Raw genomic sequence first — 24725 nt, 5'->3', positions numbered from 1 at the left:
CCACCTAACAAAACAACCTCCCAGCATCCACCGTCTAAGCCACGCATTATCTTGTGAGTTTCTATTAGATCTCCCTTCAACCTTCTAAAAACTCTAATGAATACATAAGTACAGGGCTAGGTAGTGATGTGGAAGTAGCAAGAAAGTGGAAGGACTTGGACCCGCTGGGAGACTGGGCACAGAAGTGGCAGATGCAAAGATGGAATACATGGGAAAAGTGTGCATAATCTCACTTCGGTGAAAAGAGACTTAGATTATTTTCCTTAAAAAAAGGGGAAAGGCTTTGGAGATTTGCAGCACAAAGGGATATAGGAGTCCTGGTTAGTATCCTCAAAAATGTTAACATATAGACTCAGTTGACAGTTAGGAAGACAAACGTATTCTCAGCCTCTTACTGAATGCTAACAAGAGCTGGGACAAACCAGCTAAGGTTTCAGAAGGCTCTAGGCAGACAGCAGTTTTGGGCCCCATCTGGGAGAACAGATTGTTGGTGAAGGCCCAGGGAGGTTGACAAGAATGATCCTGGGAGAAGTGACTTGTCCTAGGAGGAGTGGTTGAGAATGCAAAACACAAATAATCATTTCAAAAGAGGCATTAAAGTGATGCACAGCTTTCTTCTATTTCAATCTTACAGAAAAAAAGGCACAAGTGAAATGACTGCTGTATGGCAATATTTCAGATTACTAGCTGACTGTGCTCAGAAGTTCAATAGTGGGGAAGGTTTTATGAGAAAGAGTAAGAATAACTAGGGACTAGCAATTCAGTTGACCCTGGTTTTATCAGGGTTCATTAGAAAACTCAAATATAGAATCTTACTTGTACAGTGAATGTTTAATATGCAAATGGTCAGACGGCCCAAGAGTTACAGTGCAGAGGTTTTCTAACACTTCTGCTAAACAGAAGGCCTGATATCCCTTCATATGCAAATGTCAAGATCAACTGAGTTTCAGATAAGAGCTTTATTAAATTGAAAATTCAACACTAGTACAGATGTCAAGAGTCTCTGGATAGCATTATCCAAATAAGAAACAAAAACACTTAGGGATCATTAATAGGTAACAAATTAAAACTGAATTCAAGTGAATGTTAATGCTGTTTATTCAAAGCTTTCAGAAATAAGGCTATACCTCAAGTTTAATTCTGAGGTCTAACTGTTTAGAGTACAGTTATATCTATTCTTTAGCTTCCTCCACTACAATCTCCTCTGATTCAGTGCACTCGTTTGGTTGTGGGACAAATGGACCCACCAGCCAGTTAAGAGGAGTGTTGTGAAGTACATAGTCCATCACCCCATCCATTGACTCCCGGATCTTCAGCATTCGCTCTCTGCTTTGTGCTAGCATTTGTCCTGAAAGATCACCGAAGGAATTGGCAGATGAGAACGACGTGTGGATGGTCTCTGCTGTTTTGCGGATCTGCTGCACTGTGTCCTGAATATGTTGAGGGAGGCCGTGTACATTTGAAACTAAAGTTAGGCAGGTCGTCTGTAGCTGCTGGGCTAGACCACGAGTCATGCTTAGGGTTCGGGATTCAAGCTGCTGCAGTACCAAAAAAACACAACTTATTAGAATCTTGTCACCTTTGTATATCCAAGGGATCTTAAAACTTAAGCACAAAGATTTTCACTGATTACAAGTAACAGATTATTGGAAACTAATAATCTTCTGGCCCATTTCAAAAAAGATCATCCTTCAAAAAACCTCCAATCTACTGTTGGAGCATTAAGATTATGCAGTATGATAGGAAACCAATAATCCTTGGTAACTAGCTGATCCAGCTGACCAGACAGATCTTGGTAAAGCAAAGACTGGCAAACATTGTCTGGGTAACCTTGAGGAACATCCTGGCCTGATCTGGTGAGTTAAAAGCAACAGTTACAGAAAACTACCACACTGTGCCACAACACTGATCAGCACCAAATACTGAACAGTCATTCAAGATGTACAATAAAATGAATTTCAATAACAGTATTTATTGTAGTTGGACAAACCAACTGCATCACAGCTGAAGTGAAGCCCAGTACAAATTTTATAAAACATACTGTTCTAGTCTAATCTTTGCCTGCATGGATTACATAATTACCAGAAAGTTCTCACTTCAGGTTCACACTGAATTTGCAGACGCTCAGTAGTGACAGAAAAACAAGTCACAGAAGAGGCAAGTCAGAGGTGAACACCACTAGAGTGAAACTGCCAATATTAATTTGAATTAGTTTACTCAGTCATGTTAATTGTTAACCAGGGACATGCTGCCTCTAGTATTGACATTCAAGCCAAAGTTACCTTGATCACCATTTGGACTGGAGATCAATTTTCCAAAAGCTTTCAAGGGAAGTCTTGATCCTTAAGTACACAGTCAGGACCTCCCAGTTTGATGACATTTGGAAATATTCACTGGTTTTTCCTGTAATAAAGTTCTGTTCAGCTGTTTCAGTTTTGACTAGAACAATCAGATCTTCTGTTCTTGTCAGGACTGTTCCATGCTGACCTTTTTCCACTAGTGTCCCACCCACCAATTCCACAGCAGAAAGAAAGAACTTCAAAAAAGTTCTTACTTCTGGTTTTGGAGGTCCCTCTTCCTCCACTTGCTCTTCTGCCTGTTTCTTCTGCCAATCAAGCCAGGTCTGATGCAGTTTCTTCTGGACATCATGCAGTTTCTGATTTGCTGAATCTGCTCCTTTCCTTGCCAATTCAATCTGGAAATAAAGGGATTGGTGAAAATGCTGACACATGGAACCAGGTGACAGGCCACAGCTCCTCATGTAGAACTTCCATGCCAATTTCAGATTGAAAACCAAATAACTAGAGTTTATGTTGCTCTTTTAGATCCATACTTCAAACCAGCAAATATTGTTTAGGTTGAGAGCAGTCTTGAAAAGTAATTTAAGTTGTGACATTAAGGTCAGGATCAGTTCAATATGAAAACAGTGTTTGGAGGCTGAGCATCTTAAACAAGAATGGAAGCAGACCAAATCAAGCCAGCCCCTTGATCCTGCTGCCATTCAGAAGGCAGTATACACTAGAAATTAAACAAGAAGAAATAAAACTGTGGTACTGTGGAAAGATTTGAGCCTCACTGTCAGTGGAGAAAGTCAAGTATTTCAAGGCTTCAAATCAAATCACATCCAACTATTAAGGACTCACTGGGTTGGCAGTGGTTGAGAATCAACAACTTTACTAGTGGAGCTCAATTTGTTACTTGGCTACATTAACCAGGGGGCGGGGGGGTTAAGAACCATGTCATGGGTACTGCATAAACATCTGAAAACTAAGAATTTTTTGTTAACATGCAATCATTGTTGTGATGTAGCCAGCCAACAGCAGCCAGTTTACACTAACTTTTACACAAATTTTGGCAGTGACTCAATTGGTTTCCTCATGACTAAAATTTAGCACAAATACTTGCTCAGAGAGCAGGAGAACACGAGAACACCACTGCAAAACATGGGATTTTTTACATCTACTGTACAGAACAAAAAAGTCCGAGTCTCCCAAAAAGTCTGACTTGCATAGGGAACCAATAATTTTAATGCTGTTTACAAGAAAAGAAAGTGTTCTGTACAACCAGAGACAATAAATTTGGGGCCAACTGAGGAAAAGTGGTCCTTTGCATGAATTAAGTTTTTTTTGAAACAATGACATCACCTGGAGTCAAAGATTCTTCCCTAGCCTCAAAACAAAGAAAGAAAAAACTGCAGAAACAAGCTGGTTTTAAAAATCCTTCAGCTATTGTAAATTGCCAAAGTTAAATCATTGTTATATTAACAAGGAAAACTTTTTCTTGCACTGAATGAAGTGCAAGTGAATTGCAGTTGGTGGTTCCCCTCAAAATTAGCCGTAATGTTTATCCAGGACAGATCAAAAGGATAGGCCTTACTTGGAGTGCTTACTTCAACTGCTTCAGTATCAGGGTCACAATCTTTGATCAACACTGCAGTTGACTGGTCCTCTAGTGAAAGCCAGGTTCAATCTTGTTTAAAGTCTGGTAGATTGCACAAATGCAAATAAACCTTGCTGATTGAAGTGTTTCAGAGATATGTAGATTTTGTTGTATAGAATGACTGTCAAGAGACCACCTGCTCTTCTGCTGGCCTGGAGGCAGAGTTAGCCAATTGGCCCTATTCCATGTTCCATTGTACAACTTTTTATAGGATAGATGGGCAGACATACACACACTTGATGATAAAGGTCCTGGGGAGTGTTGCCAATCAAAAACCTGCAGTTCTTTGAAAGTGGAGTCACAGGTAGGTAGGACACTGGGAGGTTGTATTTGGCACGATTATCTTTATGGGTCAGTGCATTGAGAATAGGAGTAGGGCAGTCATGTTGCTGCTGCACAGGACAACGGTGAGGCCACTTTGGGAATACTGTGTTCAGTTTTGGTCTCCCTGCTATAGCAGCAACTTTGTGAAAGTTAAAGGGTGCAGAAGAGGTTTACAATGAAGGGTTGGAGCTGGAGGCAAGAGGCTGATTAAGCAAGGGTTATTTTCCCTTGAGTAACAGAGGCTGAGAGGTGACCTTATTGAAGTTTACAAAATCATTAGGAACATGGCAAAGGTGAATAGCCAATGTCTTTTCTCCAGGGTAGGGGAGCCCATGACTATAGGGCAGAGGTTTAAGGAGAGAGAGGGGAAAGATTAAAAAAGGGACTTATGGGGCAACTTTGTCCACACAGGGTGGTGTGTGAATGGAATGAGCTGTCAGACAAAGTGGAAGAGGCTGGTACAATTACAACATTTAAAAAGCACATGAACAGAAAGTGTTACGAATATGGGCCAAACACAATGGGAAAAATCGGACTAGATTAATTTAAGATTTGGTCAGTATGGACAAATTGAACTGAAGGGTCAGAATTTCCAAAAGGAATTGGATGAACATCTATTTGTATAACAACTTGATATTAAAATTTTTTAAATCAGAAGTTATCTTGCTCTTAGTTCTTTGCTAATCACCTAAAATTTGCATCATCTGCATGCAGTTGTGGGTACCTCTGGAAACAGTTTCTCCTCATTTACCCTTGCACAGTCTCTCAACCATTTGCTGTTTTAACAAAAACAAAGAATAGCTGAGCAAAACGGCCACAGAATGCTTCGAGAAATGACCAATGATGCTCACGACAGACTCCGTAAATACAACCGGGAAATTTCATGCCAAAAGGCTTCGGAGGCTCACTGATGATGTTACCTAGAATGGTGACGAAACATCTGAAAATGAGCCTTCCAGCTCAGCGAGCAAACTCACATCCAAAAAGAAAACAAAAACAAAAACCCACAGCAATCCCACTCTTCAGAGTACCTCATTTGGGTCCTTTGTACCATCTCCAGGTCACCCATAACTGGATGCTCCAGTTGAGCAATTAGTATTTTATTAATGTTGCTTACAACCCTCCTTCAATTCTTCTCAAAAAAGGAAAAAAAACACTCAAGTTACCCTGCCATTGTTTAGGTTGTGTACATTCAATTCCAGGCCTGCTCCTTTGTGCCTTTGAAATCATTTTAATTGATAGCTATTGTTCCCATCAAAACAGTACTTCACACAACAGCTGAACTTCATGTCAGAGATTGGCCCATTTACTAGTCTAGACTGTTTACTCGAAGTCCATTATAGTCCTCACTTTACTACACTAGTTTCAATTATGTCACTCAAGATTTGAAATTATGCAATGCTCAAGACAAGATCGTTAGTTGGAGAGCACATGCACTGGTCCCACTAACCCTTATTCCCCCACTGCTGTTCTTTTGGCAATTTCATATTTAATGGATTTTAGAGCTGCCCCTTGCTTTAGAGGAGATTGTGAGTCCTTCCTGCCGTACTGCATTCCCAATGACTCTGTTTGAAGTACTCAATTTAACAGATTGAGAATCTCTACAGCATAGAACTTGGAGTTAAATGCAGCAGTTCTGTTTATATAGAGAGGTGATCAACACCCACCACTGGATGGGAATGTGGTGTGGGTCCAGGGTTCTTCCATGATTTTCAATGTCTGACAATTATTTACCTTGAGACTGGCTATGAAAAAGTTGTGCAATGGAACATGGATGGGAGCATGCAAGACACAATGTTTAACACAAGTGACTTTTCACAACAAAAAAGTGCAAACCCAAGTTGCACTTCAAACATTTTCCCCACAATGACCTCATATCAAAGCCTGAAGAGTTGTTGCAACTGATCAGTGAAAACAGAATAAGGCAGGGAGATTGAGAGAAGCTGGTTAGCAGAATTACAGCTGTTTAGTTATGTCAGAGGACCTGAATATTTAAAAAAGGCAGAGATAGATTCTTGATAAGTAGGAGAATGAAAAAGTAGTGTTGGGGGCAGGGCGGGGGAAGAAGAGAAAGTATGTCAGGAACATTGGATCAACCATTTGAACTGGTGAATGGCAGAGTTGGCTCAAGGGTTAGAACAGCTTACTTCTGTTCCTATTTTAGGGAATTTTGCCTCAGAATGCAGAACCTCAATTTCAGGTCATGACCTGACTTGGGCAAGCCCTACCCAACAACTTATCCACAAAGTAGTGAACTGATTGTGGACGCACACTAATTCCACAGGCCCTTGTAGAGAAAAAAAAACAAACAGCTTCTGGTCCATGTCAAAACCACTTGGTAGATGTGTATGCACTTACCAAATCCATTGTGTTATGAAGCTGCGCCATGATGTCATGGCTGCTTTGCTTGGCTCTCTGCATCTTAGATGTTGAGTGTTGGTATGCTCTATGGCGCACTTTTGAAGATAATGATCCCAAGCGCACATAGTAACTCTGCTTTGGTGCTGGAGCCACCTCAATACCTTCAACAGGAGTGGCAAGTTTTGCTGAAACACCAAAAAAGTTTGTGGTCAAGTCTGCTCTCAGAGGCAAGGGTTTGTTCTCAGAAGAAACACCCCAGGTATGTCATATGTACAAATGTATGAAATTCAGCCTCCCAATCATAGAAATCATTGCCGACAGACCTTTCAAACAGGCAGGTATAGTACTCAGTTGTGTGTTTGTCCAAGAGAATTCCAGTGAGTAACTTGGAATGTAGCTTCAATCTAAATTGGATGCTTACAGGGAAGCACAAAGGAAGATGATTTCAGCAAGGCAAATTTTAATCACTCCCAAGACATTGTTAGAGGAATCCCTATGAACAGTGTTCTAGTTCTAAGAATCTGCAGCTATTTCCCCAGCTTATAATGACCTTCCTTGATGAAGGAGATCAGAACTGGGGAGGTTCAAATATGAACACAGCAGGCCAAGCAGCATCTTAGTGCTCCCGAGATGTTGCTTGGCCTGCTGTGTTCGTCCAGCTTCACACTTTGTCGTCTTGGATTCTCCAGCATCTGCAGTTCCCATTATCTATGTTCAAATATAGAAGTGAGCATATCCACTTCAGATAAATAGTGTAGCAATCTGTGGCTGCGCACAGCAGCACCTAGACAATTTCTCAGCTTGCATTGATAAGCAACATCTGTGTTTAAGTGCCAAACAGGAATTCTCAAAAAAGTGAGCAAACTGTCCCTTGTTATTCAGGGACATGACCAATGCTGAACTCCATCCCCAACCACAACTGTCAAAGTTACTGCAGGTCAGAGTCTGGATATAGCATGGCAATTGACTCATCTGACTCCAAAACTGTATCAACTCCGATTGGCAAAGTTCCCAGAAAAGGTGCAGTTCTGACACTAATCAGACAACCCAGCCTACTGACTGATCTCATCCTTTCCACTAGTGAGCAATATCTGAGACTTAGACATCCACAGACTGTACTGCAGTACTTTGCCAAAACTCTAACCACACCTCACTGCTTGTTGTGCCTAAAAGAACCAGGGCAAATGTACAGAAGGATGGCTAAATGAGTTCCCTCAAAAATACCTGACAAAGTGGCTACACTCCAGAAAGCTTGTTTTCAACTAAAACTGTTGTACTATAACCTGGTGTAGTGCAATTTCTGACCCTCAAATAATAACAGCTGTATTTGGAACATTTGCTGTCCCATTATTGATAGATTGAAAAAATAAAGGATATTCCAAAAAGTGGATATGCCTACTTCATGGATTACACTGGTTTAATTCACACCCTCAAAGGCAATAAAATACTGACTTTGCCAGCAATACAAAAACATTTTAACAACTAAAATTCCATTCGGGTATGATTTGTTTTGTGTTTGCATCCCACAAGAAAGTCAGAAGAATTTAAGTCATAAAACAGTTTATGGTTATAAAATCAACTAGGTGACCAAAATGTGGACAGATTTTGGGTTTGTAGTTTGAATTATCATAGCTAAACATTGCATTTTTGAAATACAAAATACTTTCAAAAAGTCCAAATTGAAGGAATCTCAACTTCAATAGTTTTGAATGTTGACATGAGTCATGATTCGTTTGTACGTGACTGCCTCATTACTTCAGGGTAATTGAATGTAATGTGCATATTTACAGTAATTCAAGTACATACAAAAGCATCTCAATCAGGGAGGTGGTTAAAAATTGATCTTTTCTCACCCAGTTCCTCCTCAGTCATAGGAAGATAATAATCAACCATCTCTTCAGATTTATTGAGTGCACTGTCAACACCAGTGACCACCATCTGCCCTACTTTGGATGACATGGCAGCGTTAACTCCTTCAGCCATTACAGACTTGGTTTTCTCAATGCTGCCGTGGACTGCTCCCTTGGCCATATCTACAACACCAGTCACTGTATTCTTGGCTCCAGTCACAGTGTTGGAGACTGCATCTCTAGCTCCAGTTATTGTGGATGAAACCAACTCTTTGGCATCAGCAACAACCTATGCAGAGGTTAATGTGCATAATTAAAAAAAGACAAAACAGGCCTGTAATTACAAACAGTCAATACTTATTTTCTCATTCATGGGATGTGGATGTCACCAGATAGGTGATCATTTATTGCCCATCCCCAATTGCCCAGGGGACAGTTAAGAGTCAACCTTATTTGCTAGGTACAAGAAGAACTTCAGAAGGCAATGAAGGTTGATGACATTTGTAAGAGGGGGTGAGAGTGTACAAAGACCAAGGAAGTCTTCGTGCTGCTATTCAAAACCTTGGTGTGACCACATGCTGCATTCTGTAGATTTGATCTCTTTACTGAGAGAAAAGATGCATTTACCATGGAGCAAGTGCAGTAAAAAAGGTTCATCTTGTGACACTGCCCATAGTCAGTGGAGTTTAAGATGACTGAGAGTAATTGAAGGGCCAGACAGACTGAATGCAGGGACCTTCTGGCCAGGAAAGAAATTGACCAAGTCACAGGGTCACTGTCTTAGGATTCAGGTCAGCCGATTTTGAACAGATGGAGGAAACATGTCCTCAGATGATGGGGAGATATTCTTTGCCATTCCTGTACCAGAGATGGCTGTGGAAGAGATGTATATTTAAGATGGATATATTTTCAGACTAAAACAGATGTCCAGGAAATGTGGAAAGCACAGGGTTATGATATAAGATAGAGAATCAGCTAGAAGCACCTTTAATGGTGGAGCAGGCTCAAGTGGCCTACTCCTGCTCCTATCTTCTATGTTTCTACACTAACTTTCTTAAATATAAGAAATTCACAGCCAGCCACTCAGGGGAATTCTCATTAATATTCAAGGATGCATGAACACTTAAAGGCCATGGAGTTTCTAAACTGCCCGATTCCATGTTTCCTGCAGGATCAAAATGTAATAGCCACTGACAACTTGATACTGCATGGCAAAAATCTTCCCAACCAAACTGACTAGTTGAGTCGCAGCTGTGCTAAATCAAAGGATGCAGAATCAGAATGGACACATTACTTGGAAGAGAACTTGGAATTTGTCAGAGGTCACATGGTGAGACAGTCATGATTGCCTTATCTTTTTAAAGAGATCAGAGCTCTTTGTAAGTATTTGATGTTCCTTGCCCTCAATAGTTACTTGGGGGTTTTTTGAATTAAAACAAAAATCAATAAAGAGCTACCCAAAAGGGACAGTGCCTCAGTGGGCATCAAGTGAAAAACAGTATGGGACCTTCAGCCAAAGTTTCATGATCAGCCTTGAACTGTATTACATGGTGTTCAAATCCTCAAGAAAGAACATTATTAAGTCAAACCTACTTCTATTCCACAGGGGACACCTTAATTTCATAACTTAAGACAGATTCACATGCAGCTGAATGCCTAACTTAAAGCTAAACATTTAGACTGAATGCCAAACAAAACCAAAAAAGCTAGTCTCAGATAATGGAATTCTCCAGCATCTGCAGTTCCCAAGATAATAAAACGTGAGGCTGGATGAACACAGCAGGCCAAGCAGCATCTTGGGACCACAAAAGCTGACGTTTCGGGCCTGGACCCTTCAGAGAGGGGGATGGGGAGAGGGAACTGGAATAAATAGGGAGGGGGGAGGCAGACCGAAGATGGAGAGTAAAGAAGATAGGTGGAGAGAGAATAGGTGGGGTGGTAGGGAGGGGATAGGTCAGTCCAGGGAAGATGGACAGGTCAAGGAGGTGGGATGAGGTTAGTAGGTAGATGGGGGTGCGGCTTGGGGTGGGAGGAAGGGATGGGTGAGGGGAAGAACCGGTTAGGGAGGCAGAGACAGGTTGGACTGGTTTTGGGATGCAGTGGGTGGAGGGGCGGGGGAAGAGCTGGGCTGGTTGTGTGGTGCAGTGGGGGGAGGGGACGAACTGGGCTGGTTTAGGGATGCAGTAGGGGAAGGGGAGATTTTGAAACTGGTGAAGTCCACATTGATATCATATGGCTGCAGGGTTCCCAGGCGGAATATGAGTTGCTGTTCCTGCAACCTTTGGGTGGCATCATTGTGGCAGTGCAGGAGGCCCATGATGGACATGTCATCTAGAGAATGGGAGGGGGAGTGGAAATGGTTTGCGACTGGGAGGTGCAGTTGTTTGTTGCGAACTGAGCGGAGGTGTTCTGCAAAGCGGTCTCCAAGCCTCCGCTTGGTTTGTGCCTCTTCCGCACCTACACAGGCCCCAAACCCCACCTCTTCCTCCGGTACATTGATGACTGTATCAGCGCCGCCTCTTGCTCCCCAGAGGAGCTTGAACAATTCATCCACTTCAACACCTTCCACCCCAACCTTCAGTTCACCTGGGCCATCTCCAGCACATCCTTCACCTTCCTGGAGCTCTCAGTCTCCATCTCAGGCAACCAGCTTGTAACTGATGTCCATTTCAAGCCCACCGACTCCCACAGCTACCTAGAGTACACCTCCTCCCACCCACCCTCCTGCAAAAATTCCGTCCCCTATTCCCAATTCCTCCGCCTCCGTCGCATCCGACCCCACCACCCAAGACATTTTTCCATCCCCACCTGTCTGCTTTCCGGAGAGACCACTCTCTCCGTGACTCCCTTGTTCACTCCACACTGCCCTCCAACCCCACCACACCCGGCACCTTCCCCTGCAACCACAGAAAATGCTACACTTGTCCCCACACCTCCTCCCTCACCCCTATCCCAGGCCCCAAGATGACATTCCACATTAAGCAGAGGTTCACCTGCACATCTGCCAATGTGGTATACTGCATCCACTGTACCTGGTGCAGCTTCCTCTACATTGGGGAAACCAAGCGGAGGCTTGGAGACCACTTTGCAGAACACCTCCGCTCAGTTTGCAATAAACAACTGCACCTCCCAGTCACAAACCATTTCCACTCCCCCTCCCATTCTCTAGATGGGATGTCCATCATGGGCCTCCTGCACTGCCACAATGATGCCACCCAAAGGTTGCAGGAACAGCAACTCATTCCGCCTGGGAACCCTGCAGCCTAATGGTATCAATGTGGACACCAGTTTCAAAATCTCCCCTTCCCCTACCGCATCCCTAAACCAGCCCAGTTCGTCCCCTCCCCCCACAACCAGCCCAGCTCTCCCCCCCCCCCACCACCCACTGCATCCCAAAACCAGTCCAACCTGTCTCCACCTCCCTAACCGGTTCTTCCTCTCACCCATCCCTTCCTCCCACCCCAAGCTGCACCCCCATCTACCTACTAACCTCATCCCACCTCCTTGACTTGTCCGTCTTCCCTGGACCGACCTATCCCCTCCCTACCTATCTTCTTTACTCTCCATCTTTGGTCCGCCTCCCCCTCTCTCCCTATTTATTCCAGTTCCCTCTCCGAAGAAGGGTCCAGGCCCGAAACGTCAGCTTGTGCGCTCTTGAGATGCTGCTTGGCCTGCTGTGTTCATCCAGCCTCACATTTTATCATCATAAAAGCTAGTCACCTATTTTACACAAGCTATTCAAACAGAAGTCAGAATTAGTGATTGGGAAGACACCAACCTGGCTACAAAAGGAAAAAGGAAAATTGAAGTGGGGTTTAATTTTAGTTTAGCACCCAGGACAGATGTGGATAAGAAAGACCTAACAGATATGTTAGTGACAATAAACCAGACGCTAATCTGATGAAGGGTCTAGGCCCGAAACGTCAGCTTGTGTGGTCCCAAGATGCTGCTTGGCCTGCTGTGTTCGTCCAGCCTCACGTTTTATTATCTTGGATTCTCCAGCATCTGCAGTTCCCATTATCACTAATCATGGTATTACCAAGCTGCTAGTGAGGCTACTAAACTATCATAAGAGACAGACTGAGTACAGTATTCCTAAGTTTAGTTTACTCCATATGACAAGTAGTCTACAGGAAAGTGGGTTAACAGGTACTCTTGTAGAGACTGTACTGATGCAGTAGATCTTGTGCCTTAACATTCTTTGACTAGAAAGTTAAGCTGGTGCCACCTGTAAGGATCATTCTGCAGACAATTTCTTTACCTGAGGTGTTGATTGTTGAAGAATTGGAAGCTTCTCCTCCAGTTTATCCAAGCTCTTACAGGCATATTCATTAGCTGCTGAAACTGAGCACAAACAAAATACAAACAAACAAACTTGGCTTAGAGACAGTGTAAAATGCTCACACTGAACTAACTAGCTCATTATAGAAGTTGAACTACAGCCACAAAAAGCTATTAAGATAACTGCAGGCATATTAATTACTAGTTTATAGAAAGGTAGCATATTGAGAAAGGATCTTATAACAATTGCATTTATTGCCCAAAATAACTGGCTACTAGTCATGTGGTAGTAAGGGACTTTTGTGCAGAGTCATTCCAGAGAGGAAACTAGTCAGGAGATTGGAAGCTAGAGTCTGGGTTTCAGTACACAGTCAGTGTTATAATCACTACTGGCATTTATTAAAAGGTCACATTTAGTGGGCTGCCTCAAATATTAGACACCAAATTAGTCAGGTGCATAGTCTGGCACTGGGTCAAATTACATTGCCATTAACACTGCCATTAGAATGCATTTTTCATTAAAAGTTCAGCAATATAGAGACTGGTACACAACTGGCAGCAACCAAATTGCTTCACTTCACACGGCAAGGCCTCCTCAAATAAACAGTGTTCAGGTGATTTGTTTTGTGACAATGGTAGAGGAATACATTTGGCCAAGACACCAGGCCAACTTCTTTGGTTTTCTCCATGGCCTGTATTGAACAGCCACACAAGGGCAGATGGGACCTCAGTGCAGAACTGAAGTCTCAACCTATGCTCAAATTGTTGATTCCAGTCTCCTCTGTCCACTACACATCACCAGAATGATAGTGAGAGCGAGGCAGAACGGGCACTAGTCTGAAACAAATTCAGAAAATCTCCTCTTCATCGCCAGAGCACACAGAAACCCAAAAAAGGTGGAACTCTAGCAGTGGTAGAGTTTAGTTTCAAATCATGTGGCAACTGGTCAACGGTGCTGACGTAACTAAACAGTCCGTAACACATTGCTATAATTCACGTTTAACTGGAAACATGTAGTTACTGCTAGGTCCTAAGCTCAGCTTCCACGAGTTCGTTTGAAGCCTTGAACAAAAAGAAACTTGCATGTTTTAAAAAAACAGGTGCTCCTAAAAGCTACACATTAAGAGCAGTCAACATTATGGAAGTAATTTCCAATTAGACATCTGTTCCAGTTAGTTGGTGTATGCTCCAATCTTACTTTGGGGTTCCAGCTTGTCCATGATTGGTTTGGTCCCACTGGCAGCCACAGCTGTGATAGTCTTCACTCCCTGCTCAGCAACATCACAAATGGTCTTCACATAGGGGTGATTCTCCTTGGTGCTGTTGTAGGCAGCTGATACCATTTCACAGGCTGAGCTCACAAGAGGCAGGTTCGTCACCCTGTCCACCACATTCTGAAAATACAACATCATTAAATCACCAGATCATTGCACAGAAAGTTACTCCACATGATGCAAGCCCTCAGAAATACTTCTCAGGACAGTGGTACAGAAAACATTTACAGTTGAGCTTTTGTATCAATCACCTGCATTGGTGCAAGTAAGAGATTATCCCATTAAAAAGAAACCAGCTATCCTAACAATAAAAGTATTCCAGTCACACTGGAGTGTGGGGAACACAGCAGGTCAGGCAGCATCAGAGATTAGGAAAGTCAATGTTTTGGGTCAGGGTCCTTCTTCTGAAGAAGGACCCTGACCCAAAACATTGACTTTCCTACTCTTCTGATGGTACCTGACCTGCTGTGTTCCTCCAGTTCCACACTGACTCTGGAATCTGACTCCAGCATCTACAGTTCTTACTAGCTCTGAAGAATTCTAAGACTTCTACCAGTCAGTCCAGATAGGTAGTCTGAAAGTCTCAGTTGCACAAACACTAGTGTTATAAAAATTAATTAAAAATCCCCAGATTTAATCATAAAATTGTTCCAAAACTGCCATGTCCTTTAGGGAAGGAAATCTGCTATCCCTACCTGGTCTGTCCTGTGTGACCCCAGATGAGCAGTAAGTGCTGGCTTAGTCAGGAATTTCCACATCCCTCTAAACCCCTCCCCTACATGTACTCATCCAGCTGCCTTTTTTAGGTGTTGCAATTGTACCCACCTCCACCACTTTCTCTGGCAGCTCATTCCAACGTACACACCACTCTGAAAAATGAGAGCTTTCCTTAAATGCATTACACAGACTTTTTAAAAAAGTTCATGAATTTCCTACAGCTAGTTAAAAAAATCTTTAAGTAAAACATTAAGGACAACCAGAGATTTAAGTGAAACAAAATAGAACAGTTCTATTAAAAACCACAGGTAGAGATGTGTAGGGAGTGTATTCCCAGAGTCAAGGTTTGGGCGACTGAAGGCATAGCCACCAATTGTGTCGTAATTAAAATTGGGAAAGTACAAGAAGCCAGAATTAGATACATATTGATTACAAAGAATAGGCCATACAGCTTCTTAAATCTGCTCTTGCATTAAAAATGCAGCAATAAATTCATCTGATTATACCTCACACCTGCCTAAACCCAATAAGCTTCCATCCCTTTGCTTAAGGATCTATTTACTGCTCTGATTATTTTAAGGCCACAAAAGAAAAAATCCCAGCTGTTTTAAAAACAGGAGAGCTCTTACTTTCAAGAAGAGTGACCCTAGTTCTAGAGTCTCCCAGATGATTTTATATTCCCCCCCCCCCACTTCAAGATCTTGTATGTTTCAATTAAGTCACCTCTTACTCTAGCAGGCAAGCCTAGCTTATCCAGTCTTTTCACTCCAGATATTAATAAGTAACCATCTCACTCAGCAGCTACCAATTCATTTACAGTATCCCAGATGTGGTCTCCTCTTTAGAGACTAGGTAATGGGAAAGAGAATGAACACAGATTCCCATGCTAACATTCTGGGGGTCATGTTTAAGTTCCCAGAAGCTGAATTTTGAACTTAAAAACACCTGACATTTAAAAAATCTCCTTCTGGTGACCATGTACCACTGAATATTTTATTTTCTTAAAAAAAATGACCACACATCATATTACCTGGTCTGGCCAACATACTACTCCAGACCCATAGCAGGTTGGTCAATTCTCCACAGCAATAAAGTGCTAGCTGAATCAGCACTCATTGCACAAGACAACTAATGAAAAAAAATTAGCTTGTGACTGGAAGGTTCAAGTCCTAGTCCCCAGTTACCAAGAAATAACCCAAACAGGGCAAAGAGCAATAACAATTCCCTTCCCCCACCACCACCCAAGAGCCACATTCAATTCTGAAGAACGACAGCCTATAAAAGGAATGGCTCAATAGCTGTAAAGAAAAGTAAGTGGAACTTAAAAAAAGTGCAAGAATCTCAGAAAAGAAAGCCAGTTTCAAACTGGGTGGCCATATACTTGCAATACAACACTTGTGGTCCAAAATTTCAAGATGGTTAACGTTAGCTTGCAGCATATTGCGAGATTCAGTCAAAAAGGTCACAAGTGATTTCATCAGGGACGTTTCCCAGTAGGAAGCTCTCTGCCTGGCCTAGTGACCCCAAACCCGTGCCAAGTGGGCCATTATTTTTACACAACAGCAGCTCCTCACGGCACCGTTCAAAGGGTGGGGGGAGAAGAGAAAGAGTGAGTAGCCTTCAGGTTACAGAACGGAAAGTTATCAGCCAGTCTGCCAAAGACTAGTGGGAAGTACCTGTTCTCCACTCTCCTGGTGTTCCATCAAATTGGAGACTTCAGCACTTTCGACCACTTCTGATGCCATGACGAAATGGTAAACCCTAGTGGGAATAAAATGAAAATAAAAACCTGATCGTTTCACTCTCCCAGGGTAAGGCGATACAGGGAGCAAAAGTCCACTTCTCACTGAATAAAGACAGCGACTAGAACAGAGTCAGAGCAACTTTTACCGCAACGAGTTTCCTTGAGTTTGGAGAAAAATATTCGCCTGAGTTAAAAGAACACAGGACAGAATACATCATACACGAACAACGAGATTTCCAGCGAACAAAAACACAACCCGCCAGATTCCGAACTTACAGCACTATCCTGAAACAGCAGAACACACTCGAACTCTCTCAGGACAAGGAGAACTCCAACCTCTGGGCATGAATTTAAATAACCATCGAGGCATTTCCAGGGTGGGGCTGGAGAACGAGGTGGGCTCCACTTTATGATTGACAGCAGATCTGAGCAATCCGTGAGTCTCTGACCAGTCACAGCGTACAGAGGTGCGTCCTGACTCATGTCAATCATGCTCCTCGTAAACTAGGAGTGACAAAGCTTATGGGGGGAATGACTGATTTACCTTGGAAAGGTTTTGATAGATGAGATGGGCCCAGAAAAGACTCGAGTTTAAAAAAAAACGTCAGTGCTTTTTAATGCAGTTTGATGATGGGACAACTCAAGAGTTAGTTCTGGGCAAGGTACGCAATTAGTTATGACCCTGAAGATCCCCCATTGCAGTATCCTTTTCAACCGTTCAGCGTTTTCACCTCCATTGCACTATCTAGCAGCCAGCATAAAGTATTGGTCGTAAATGTTGGCCAAGCCAATGATGTCCAATTCCATGCGCGAAAAAAGTATAAAAAAACCTGAAACGTACAAATGTTTCAAGTGCTTATTTACTCAATTTTATTGGCATTTGTATGTTTATAATTAAAGTGCATCATTAACTTGCAGAGGAAGAGTTAAACAAGGAGGACCTGCCATTTTATAGAATCCCTACAGTGTGGTTCTAGACATTTGCCCCATCAAAGAACACCCCATTCCCCTACTGTTGCAATTGCCAAGGCTAATCCATGTAGCCTGCATATGCTTGGATGCAATGTGCAACTTAGAATGGCCAATTCATCTAACCTGTACATCTTTAAGACGTGTGAGGAAACCCATAAAGACACAGCGAGAAGGTGCAAGGCCACACAGACAGTTGCCAGAGGTTGGAATTGAACCCAGATCCCTAGGGCTGCGAGGCAGCAATGCTAATCACTGAGTCACTGTGCTGCCCCAACCTAAATAGGACATTGTTTAATCTCACCATCACTATGAAAATTATGAATAGGGCACTCTGAAATTTTTAATGATTTCAGCTTCTTAAAACATCCCAAGCATCTGTTGTTGCCATAGAGGAAACACACTGAAAATTCATCTGAATTTTTCTTGTGATGGTGGGACTGCTCACTGAAGAGTGATCTGTTTGATTGTATTGAATAGTAGAAGAGGATTGTCAGGCAGAATGATCCATTACTGCTCTTATGGTGCTGTCTCTCGGAATATATAGAGGTTCTCAACTTTTTTGGGCTTTGACCTTGAAAGGTTACGTTTTATATGCAGTATCCGAAATATTGTTAAATTTTAAGCTAAACTTCATGGGTTGACCTTTATGTACCTCTGACCTTTTATTGGGGTTTATATATGTTAATATGCTCTGTCAACACTTCAAAATAAATTGATTGTTAGCGGGCTACGTTCAGATGTCAGCAAAGTGTGATGTAAGAGCATTGACTTTTTCAAATGATAATGCTCAAAAATGTTTCAACCATTTAATTCCAGTCACCTGGGTACGCACTGGAGGTGTGTACTGGATGAATCTCATTTATTTACTTTAATATCCCAAATAAAATAAAGTCTGCTTTCAGGAAATGGCCTCAGTTTCTACAGATTTTCCTTGTAACTCAACAGAGTAAGTGACAAAAATCTAGAAGATACTCTTTGCGATAGACTTAACACTTTCCTTATGACATTTTTCCATTGAAAACATGTTCAATACGTTGACCTATTAAGTCCCTATGCAGGTTCTCAGTTCTCCTGTCTTCTCCTTCCATCCTTTTCCTCACCTCTGATTCATTCTTATCCAGATTTCCTCCACTCCTCACTCCTACTTCCTATCCTTCAACTCTTCTCCACGAGACGCTCAATCACGTCAGCTGACAGATTACCTGGAGAAGGGGTGAGAAGCAAGAAAAGCTGTATTGAGAGAAGGGCGGGAGAGAGAAAAAAGAGGAAGCTGTGGGGAGAGGGAGAGATAGAGCCGTAGAGTTTCACAGCATGGAAACAGACCCTTCGGTTCAACCAGTCCATGCTGACCATGTTCCCAAACTAAATTAGACACACCTGCCCGTGCTTGACCCATATCCATCCAAATATTTCTCATTCATCTACTTACCCAAATGTCTTTTAAATATTCTAACTGTACCCACATCCGCCACTTCCTCCTGCAGTTCATTCTACACATGAACCACTCTTTGTGCAAAAAAAATTGCCCCCCTTGTCTTTTTTAAATCTTTTTCCTCTCACCTTAAAAATACGTCCCCTAGTCTTGAAATCCCCCACTCTGGGAAAAAGACATTTGCCATTCATCTTGTCTATACCCTTCATGATTTTATAAAACCCTATAAGGTCACCTCTTGACCTCCTTCGCTCCAGTGGAAATCAGATCTAGCCTCTCCCTACAACTCAAACTCTATTCCTGGCAACATCCTGGTAAATCTCTTCTGAACCCCTTCCAGCTTAGTAATACTCTTCCTATAACAGGGCAACCAGAATGACACACAGTACGCCTGAGGAGGCCTCACTATTGTCCTGTACCATCTCAACATGACATCCCAACCCCTACCCTCAAAGCTGTAGGTCATGGCAAGGAAAAATGATGGAGAGAGGGAGAGGAGATGAAAGGAAAGGGGAGGAGCAAGAAGGACAAAAAACAGAGAAGAGGAAAGAGGCATGTGGAACAGAAGACAGCATAGGTGAGAAAGCATGGGATGAGAGGAGAAAAGAATGCAGGGGGTGAAGGAAAGGAGAAAAGAAACATTTCTGAATGACAGAAATAGAAATTTTTAATAAAACCATATGTGGAAAAATCCAAAATTGAATCAGAATGTTTTGTAAACATACAACAGGCTGATCACTGTTTTTTAAAAGAACAGGTTTGTGTTTCTGATTTAACATCTCGTACAAAAGATGTTGAAATAGATATTAACCTTTTCTCCAATTTGAATATTGATGTCATGCTGCAACTGTACAAAACGCTAGTGCGGCCTCATTTGGAATATTGTGTGCAGTTCTGGTTGCCCCATTACAGAAAGGATGTGGAAGCATTGGAAAAGGTGCAGAGGAGATTTACCAGGATGTTGCCTGGTCTGGATCGTGGAGCCTATGAAGAAAGGTCTTTGGTCTGTTCTCATTGGAGAGAAGGAGGCTAAGAGGGGATTTAATAGAGACATATAAGATGATCAAAGGATTAGATAGGGTGGACAGTGAGAGTCTTTTTCCGAGGATGATGACATCAGCTTGTACAAGGGGGCATAGCTACAAATTGAGGGGTGATAGATTTAAGACAGATGTCAGAGGCAGGTTCTTTACTCAGAGAGTGGTAAGGGCATGGAACGCCCTGCGTGCCAATGTAGTTAACTCAGGCACATTAGGGGCATTTAAACAGTCCTTGGATAAGCACATGGATAATGATGGGATAGTGTAGAGGAGGGGCTTTAGATTAGTTCACAGGTTGGTACAACATCGAGGGCCGAAGGGCCTGTTCTGCGCTGTATTGCTCTATGTTCTATGAACCTACTGCAAGCTTGGCTCAGTTGGTTTGAATCCTAAATATCGAAAAGCATGATGAAGGATTCTGCTTCATTCAGATAACAAATCAAGCAGCCAACAAATGCTTCCACCTTCCACACAGACTAATATTGTTATTTGTGACTCTGCCCTCTATTACTTTTCAAGTACATTTCAGTTATTCTGTCATTTCCCAGTCCCGTCACCGCCTCGATCAAGTTTCATACTGAAAATTGTCCAAAGGAGTGATCTGTGTCACATATGGGAAACAGCAGAGCAGTAAAAAACACGCACATTTTGCATCATAAGTTATTGTGTAATGTCCAATGTCCAATAATGCTTTAGTAATCATTCTTGATAGCACATTAGATGACATAATCTATACATAATCTCTACTGTCTGCGCATTTTAAAAATTCTTGATTTACCAATCTATCTATTTATGACTGCGCTAATCTTAGCTCAAGGTACAGTTGTCTGTTTGTGAATGAAGAGCAAAGAGTTGAGATACGGGGATATAGCCACAACTGTGAATCCCTGGATCATTCAAACCCTCAGCCCCAACATGATTCCAGCTAAGACAATAAAATGTGAGGCTGGATGAACACAGCAGGCCAAGCAGCATCTCAGGAGCACAAAAGCTGACGTTTCGGGCCTAGACCCTTCATCAGATGCTCTCTGATGAAGGGTCTAGGCCCGAAACGTCCGCTTTTGTGCTCCTGAGATGCTGCTTGGCCTGCTGTGTTCATCCAGCCTCACATTTTATTATCTTGGAATTCTCCAGCATCTGCAGTTCCCATTATCTATGATTCCAGCTAAATCTGGCATGAATGACAAGGAGCTGAACTTTATTTTTGCTGATGGATGTGGGAGGGAGGGAGAAGGGAAAATAAGTGATCTGTTCACTCCGGTCATCTGATTCGCATTCAGGCAATTAGATTACGGCAGAAATCAGATAATGGCCTTTTGGATCTGCTCTGCCATTCAATAAGATCATGGCTTATCTGATTAGTTCATATTCCCATCTACATCTGATAACCTCGTACAATTTACTTATCAAGGACCTGGCTACCTCTATCTTAATAATATTCAAAGACTGCTTCCAACAATTCTGAGGAAGGCAGCACCAAAGACTCATGATCCCTTGTGAGAAATAAATTTTCCTTAAATAGGTGAGCCCCCATTTTTAAATGTTGATCCCCACTTATGGATTCTCCCACAAAAGGAACCATCCTTTTCACACCCATCCTATCAAGACACTCATGGATCTCATATATCTCATTCAAGTTGCCTCTTACTTTTCTAAACTCCAGTGGAAACAAGCTCTACCTGTCACCATGATACAATCAATCACCCATTCTGTAGTAATCTTTTCTGAACTGCCTCTAATGCTTTTACACCTTCCTTAAATAGGGCAACTAATACTTAAGGCAAAACTTCGTAGGTAGTCTCACAAATGCTGTGCGTAACTGAAGCATTACCTCCCTCCTTTTTCCCAATTTCCTTTGCAATAAATGATAACATTCTATTAGCATTCTTAATTTTTTTGCTGTACCTGCATGCTAAACTTTTACAATTCATGCACTAGAGCATCCAAATTTCTCAGTATCTCAGGCCTCTGTAATCTCTCATTATTTAGGTAACATGTTTCATTTATATACATTCTGCCACATTTTTTTCAACATTATAGTTCGTATTCCAAATCTTTTCACATTCTCTTTATCTATATCCATTTGTAGCCTCATTATTTCTTCTTTCCAACTTACTTTTCTTCTTAGCTTTGTGAATGAATGAATGATTTTTTACCATCATGTGTATTTTAGAGTGAAATACAACAAAATATAGCAAAAAGTTTTCATAACCCAGTGCCATTTTCACTATTTAAGAATAAGCAAAAATGAAAATAATAAGCTTAAAGAGAAATCCATCTATGTTCATGTTTTGAGCCAACTGAGAACCACAACCACCTCGCCACACCCAACAAACATTGAAGTCGCTACTCGTCAGGTGCCATCTTTCACCGCTAGGCAGATTGACCTTCACTCATGTCAGGCACACCAACATCAGAGTCTACAACTGTTTTCAATATTGTTGTGGTATCTTGCCATGTTAGCAGAGTACTTGGCAACCATATCTTCAATCTCTTCATCAGCAACTTTAGAAATTATAACAAACTTGAGGGCTCAGCATTGATCCCTGTAGCACACCATTTGTTACATATGGCAGACTAGAAAGTCATCAATTTATGCCCACTCTGTTAGCTAATAGATCTTAATGACTGCACCTGCCAGTCATGAAACAATTCAAATCACCCTCCCATTCCTTGGACGACATGTCCATCCTGGGCCTCCTACAGCGCCACAATGATACCACCTGAAGGTTGCAGGAACATCACCTCATATTTCACTTGGGAACCCTGCAGCCCAATGGTATCAATGTGGACTTCACAAGCTTCAAAATATCCCTGCCCCCGACCTCATCACAAAACCAGCCCAGCTTGTCCCCACCTCCCTAACCTGTCCGTCGCTTCTCCCTGCTACCCGCTCCTCCCACCTCGACCCCTACCCCCATCTCCTACCTACCAGCCTCATTCCCACCTCCCTGACCTGTCCGTCTTCCCACCCTAACTCCCCACCTGCACTCACTTTACTGGCTCCATCACCGCCTCCTTGATCTGTCCGTTTCCTCTCCACCTATCTGCTCCTTTACCCACCTTTCACCTGTCTCCCCCCCTCTCTCTCTCTCTATATCAGGATCCCCTTCCCCGCCCCCATTTCTGAAGAAGGGTCCAGACCTGAAACGTCAGCTTTCCTGCTCCTCTGATGCTGCTTGGCCTGTAGTGTTCATCCAGTTCTACATCTTGTTCTCTCTATTCTTCCCAAACTAATGTGTCAACCCTTACACAATAAGCTTTTTCTTCCCACAATTACCAGTTTGGCACAATCATTTTCTCTTCAGATGGCCAATTAGTAGTCAATCAGTGGTACAAAGGGCTTGTATCCAATTGGGAGACATCGTTCAGTAAAGAGGTTTTACTGTGAATAGGAAGTTGGTCGTGGCTACAAATTTACAGCTCTTGTTGTTCTCTGAGATGTTCTTTACTGGTTTTGGCAAGCTCAAAAAAAACAATGAATGAAGAGAAGATGTAGAAATACTGTCACCTTCCCCAGCAGAATCTGCTGTGACATGCAGCATTATCCTAGGTAGATATTTTCTTCCCCATCGTCAGGCCCACCGCAAACCCCCAACCCCAGAAAACACTGCCAAACGTTTCTCCATTTGACACTCTGACATTTGACAGGGTGTCTCCTGCTGATACTGTCTGGTGGGCAGTTACTGCTCTTGACACCAGTGCTGTGCCCTGTCCTTGTTGCTTGTTGCTCACTTTACGCTTCACAGTCGATTCTCTGCTTCACTTTCCAACTCCTTGTCACTTTCTAGACTCAACATCACGCTCACATTCTGCTCCCTCACTTTGATTGCGCCTTCGCTCAGCAAGTGGGGAAGTTGAGTGATTGAGTAAGTGAGACAGAGAGCGTTGAGGAGCTGGGAGTAGGGCAACAACAACATTGATGATAGGGACAGCGAGTTGAAAGTCACTGTGTTGGCAAACAGGGAGCTGGGAGTGGGGCAGTAATCGGTAGTCATCTAAAACATGGTTTTGTCTCATTCAAAACACGTAGCTACCTGATAGCAGTGTAGCTGCATGTGCAGTGAGTGTGTCTCTGCAATTACAATGGAAGAAAGCACAGCTTATTTTGCAGCTTAGTCCTGCAGCAGACCTTAAATGGACTCCAATTTTGGGATGATCTTCTTTTTTAATGAAACTGCAAAGAATAAATTGTATCTTGAATACATGAGTTTGAAAGGTGCAACATCAAAGGATTTGGTTAGAAATGGGTGGTTAATTGTGGTGAAAACTGGAGTATATGAGGTTAAGTCTGTGTGACATGCTAATGATATGCATTAGGATGTAGTATTTACATCAGGCAGTGATGCAATGACACATGATCTTGCTGTCCTTCGCAGCCTTGTGGCAAGATGAAGCTATAATAAGAATTTTCTTAAACAAAGTTAATATGATCCTTAACTCAGCAGACTCTATGTTTTAGCAGCACAACTGATCTGGGGATCAAGAAAATGGCAATGTTCAGCAATCTTTCACTTGTCATCATTGGAGAAAAGTCACCCTGTGATCCCATATTCCATGGAGGTAGTCGTAGGAATATGAAAGGACACCAGACACTATTGACCAATGAATGATGTTAGCTCCAGTTGGACAGTTTACTAACTTTTTGCAGTCATTTCCCTCTGATGTTTCAGGAATTCTCAGCTTGAAATTGTGAGGCAGAGGTGATCAGCCACTCAAATCTCCAAAACAACTGAGGCAGAAACTGTGTATCAAAACTATGATTTCAAATTCTTTTTACTGCCAGTTAAA

General features: G+C 42.4%; 1 protein-coding gene across 1 annotated transcript; it reads right to left on the bottom strand.

Annotated features, from left to right (window-relative positions):
* Positions 1-1080: 1080 nt before the first annotated feature.
* LOC125465698 (perilipin-3-like) lies at positions 1081-16880 on the bottom strand. The gene is made up of 8 exons (XM_048559433.2): positions 16767-16880; positions 16423-16507; positions 13954-14149; positions 12736-12818; positions 8478-8763; positions 6622-6809; positions 2555-2695; positions 1081-1538 (listed from the first exon to the last, which is right to left on the bottom strand). Exons 2-8 carry the CDS (start codon positions 16489-16491, stop codon positions 1173-1175), a joined length of 1329 nt encoding a protein of 442 aa, XP_048415390.1. The 5' UTR covers positions 16492-16507; positions 16767-16880; the 3' UTR covers positions 1081-1172.
* Between the last annotated feature and the right edge of the window lie 7845 nt (positions 16881-24725).

The sequence above is a fragment of the Stegostoma tigrinum genome, chromosome 30 (genome assembly GCF_030684315.1).
Source record: "Stegostoma tigrinum isolate sSteTig4 chromosome 30, sSteTig4.hap1, whole genome shotgun sequence".
Taxonomy (NCBI): Eukaryota; Metazoa; Chordata; class Chondrichthyes; order Orectolobiformes; family Stegostomatidae; genus Stegostoma; species Stegostoma tigrinum.
This window is presented reverse-complemented; position numbering and strand designations above follow the sequence as displayed.

Excerpts from the sequence above, each read along its gene's own strand:
- LOC125465698 (XM_048559433.2), bottom strand. The coding sequence starts at position 16,491 with ATGGCATCAGAAGTGGTCGAAAGTGCTGAAGTCTCCAATTTGATGGAA. Across the intron at positions 6,810-8,477 it reads TATGACTGAGGAGGAACTGG|CAAAACTTGCCACTCCTGTT; the intron begins GTGAGAAAAGAT and ends TTGGTGTTTCAG. Across the intron at positions 2,696-6,621 it reads TTCATAACACAATGGATTTG|ATTGAATTGGCAAGGAAAGG; the intron begins GTAAGTGCATAC and ends CTTTATTTCCAG.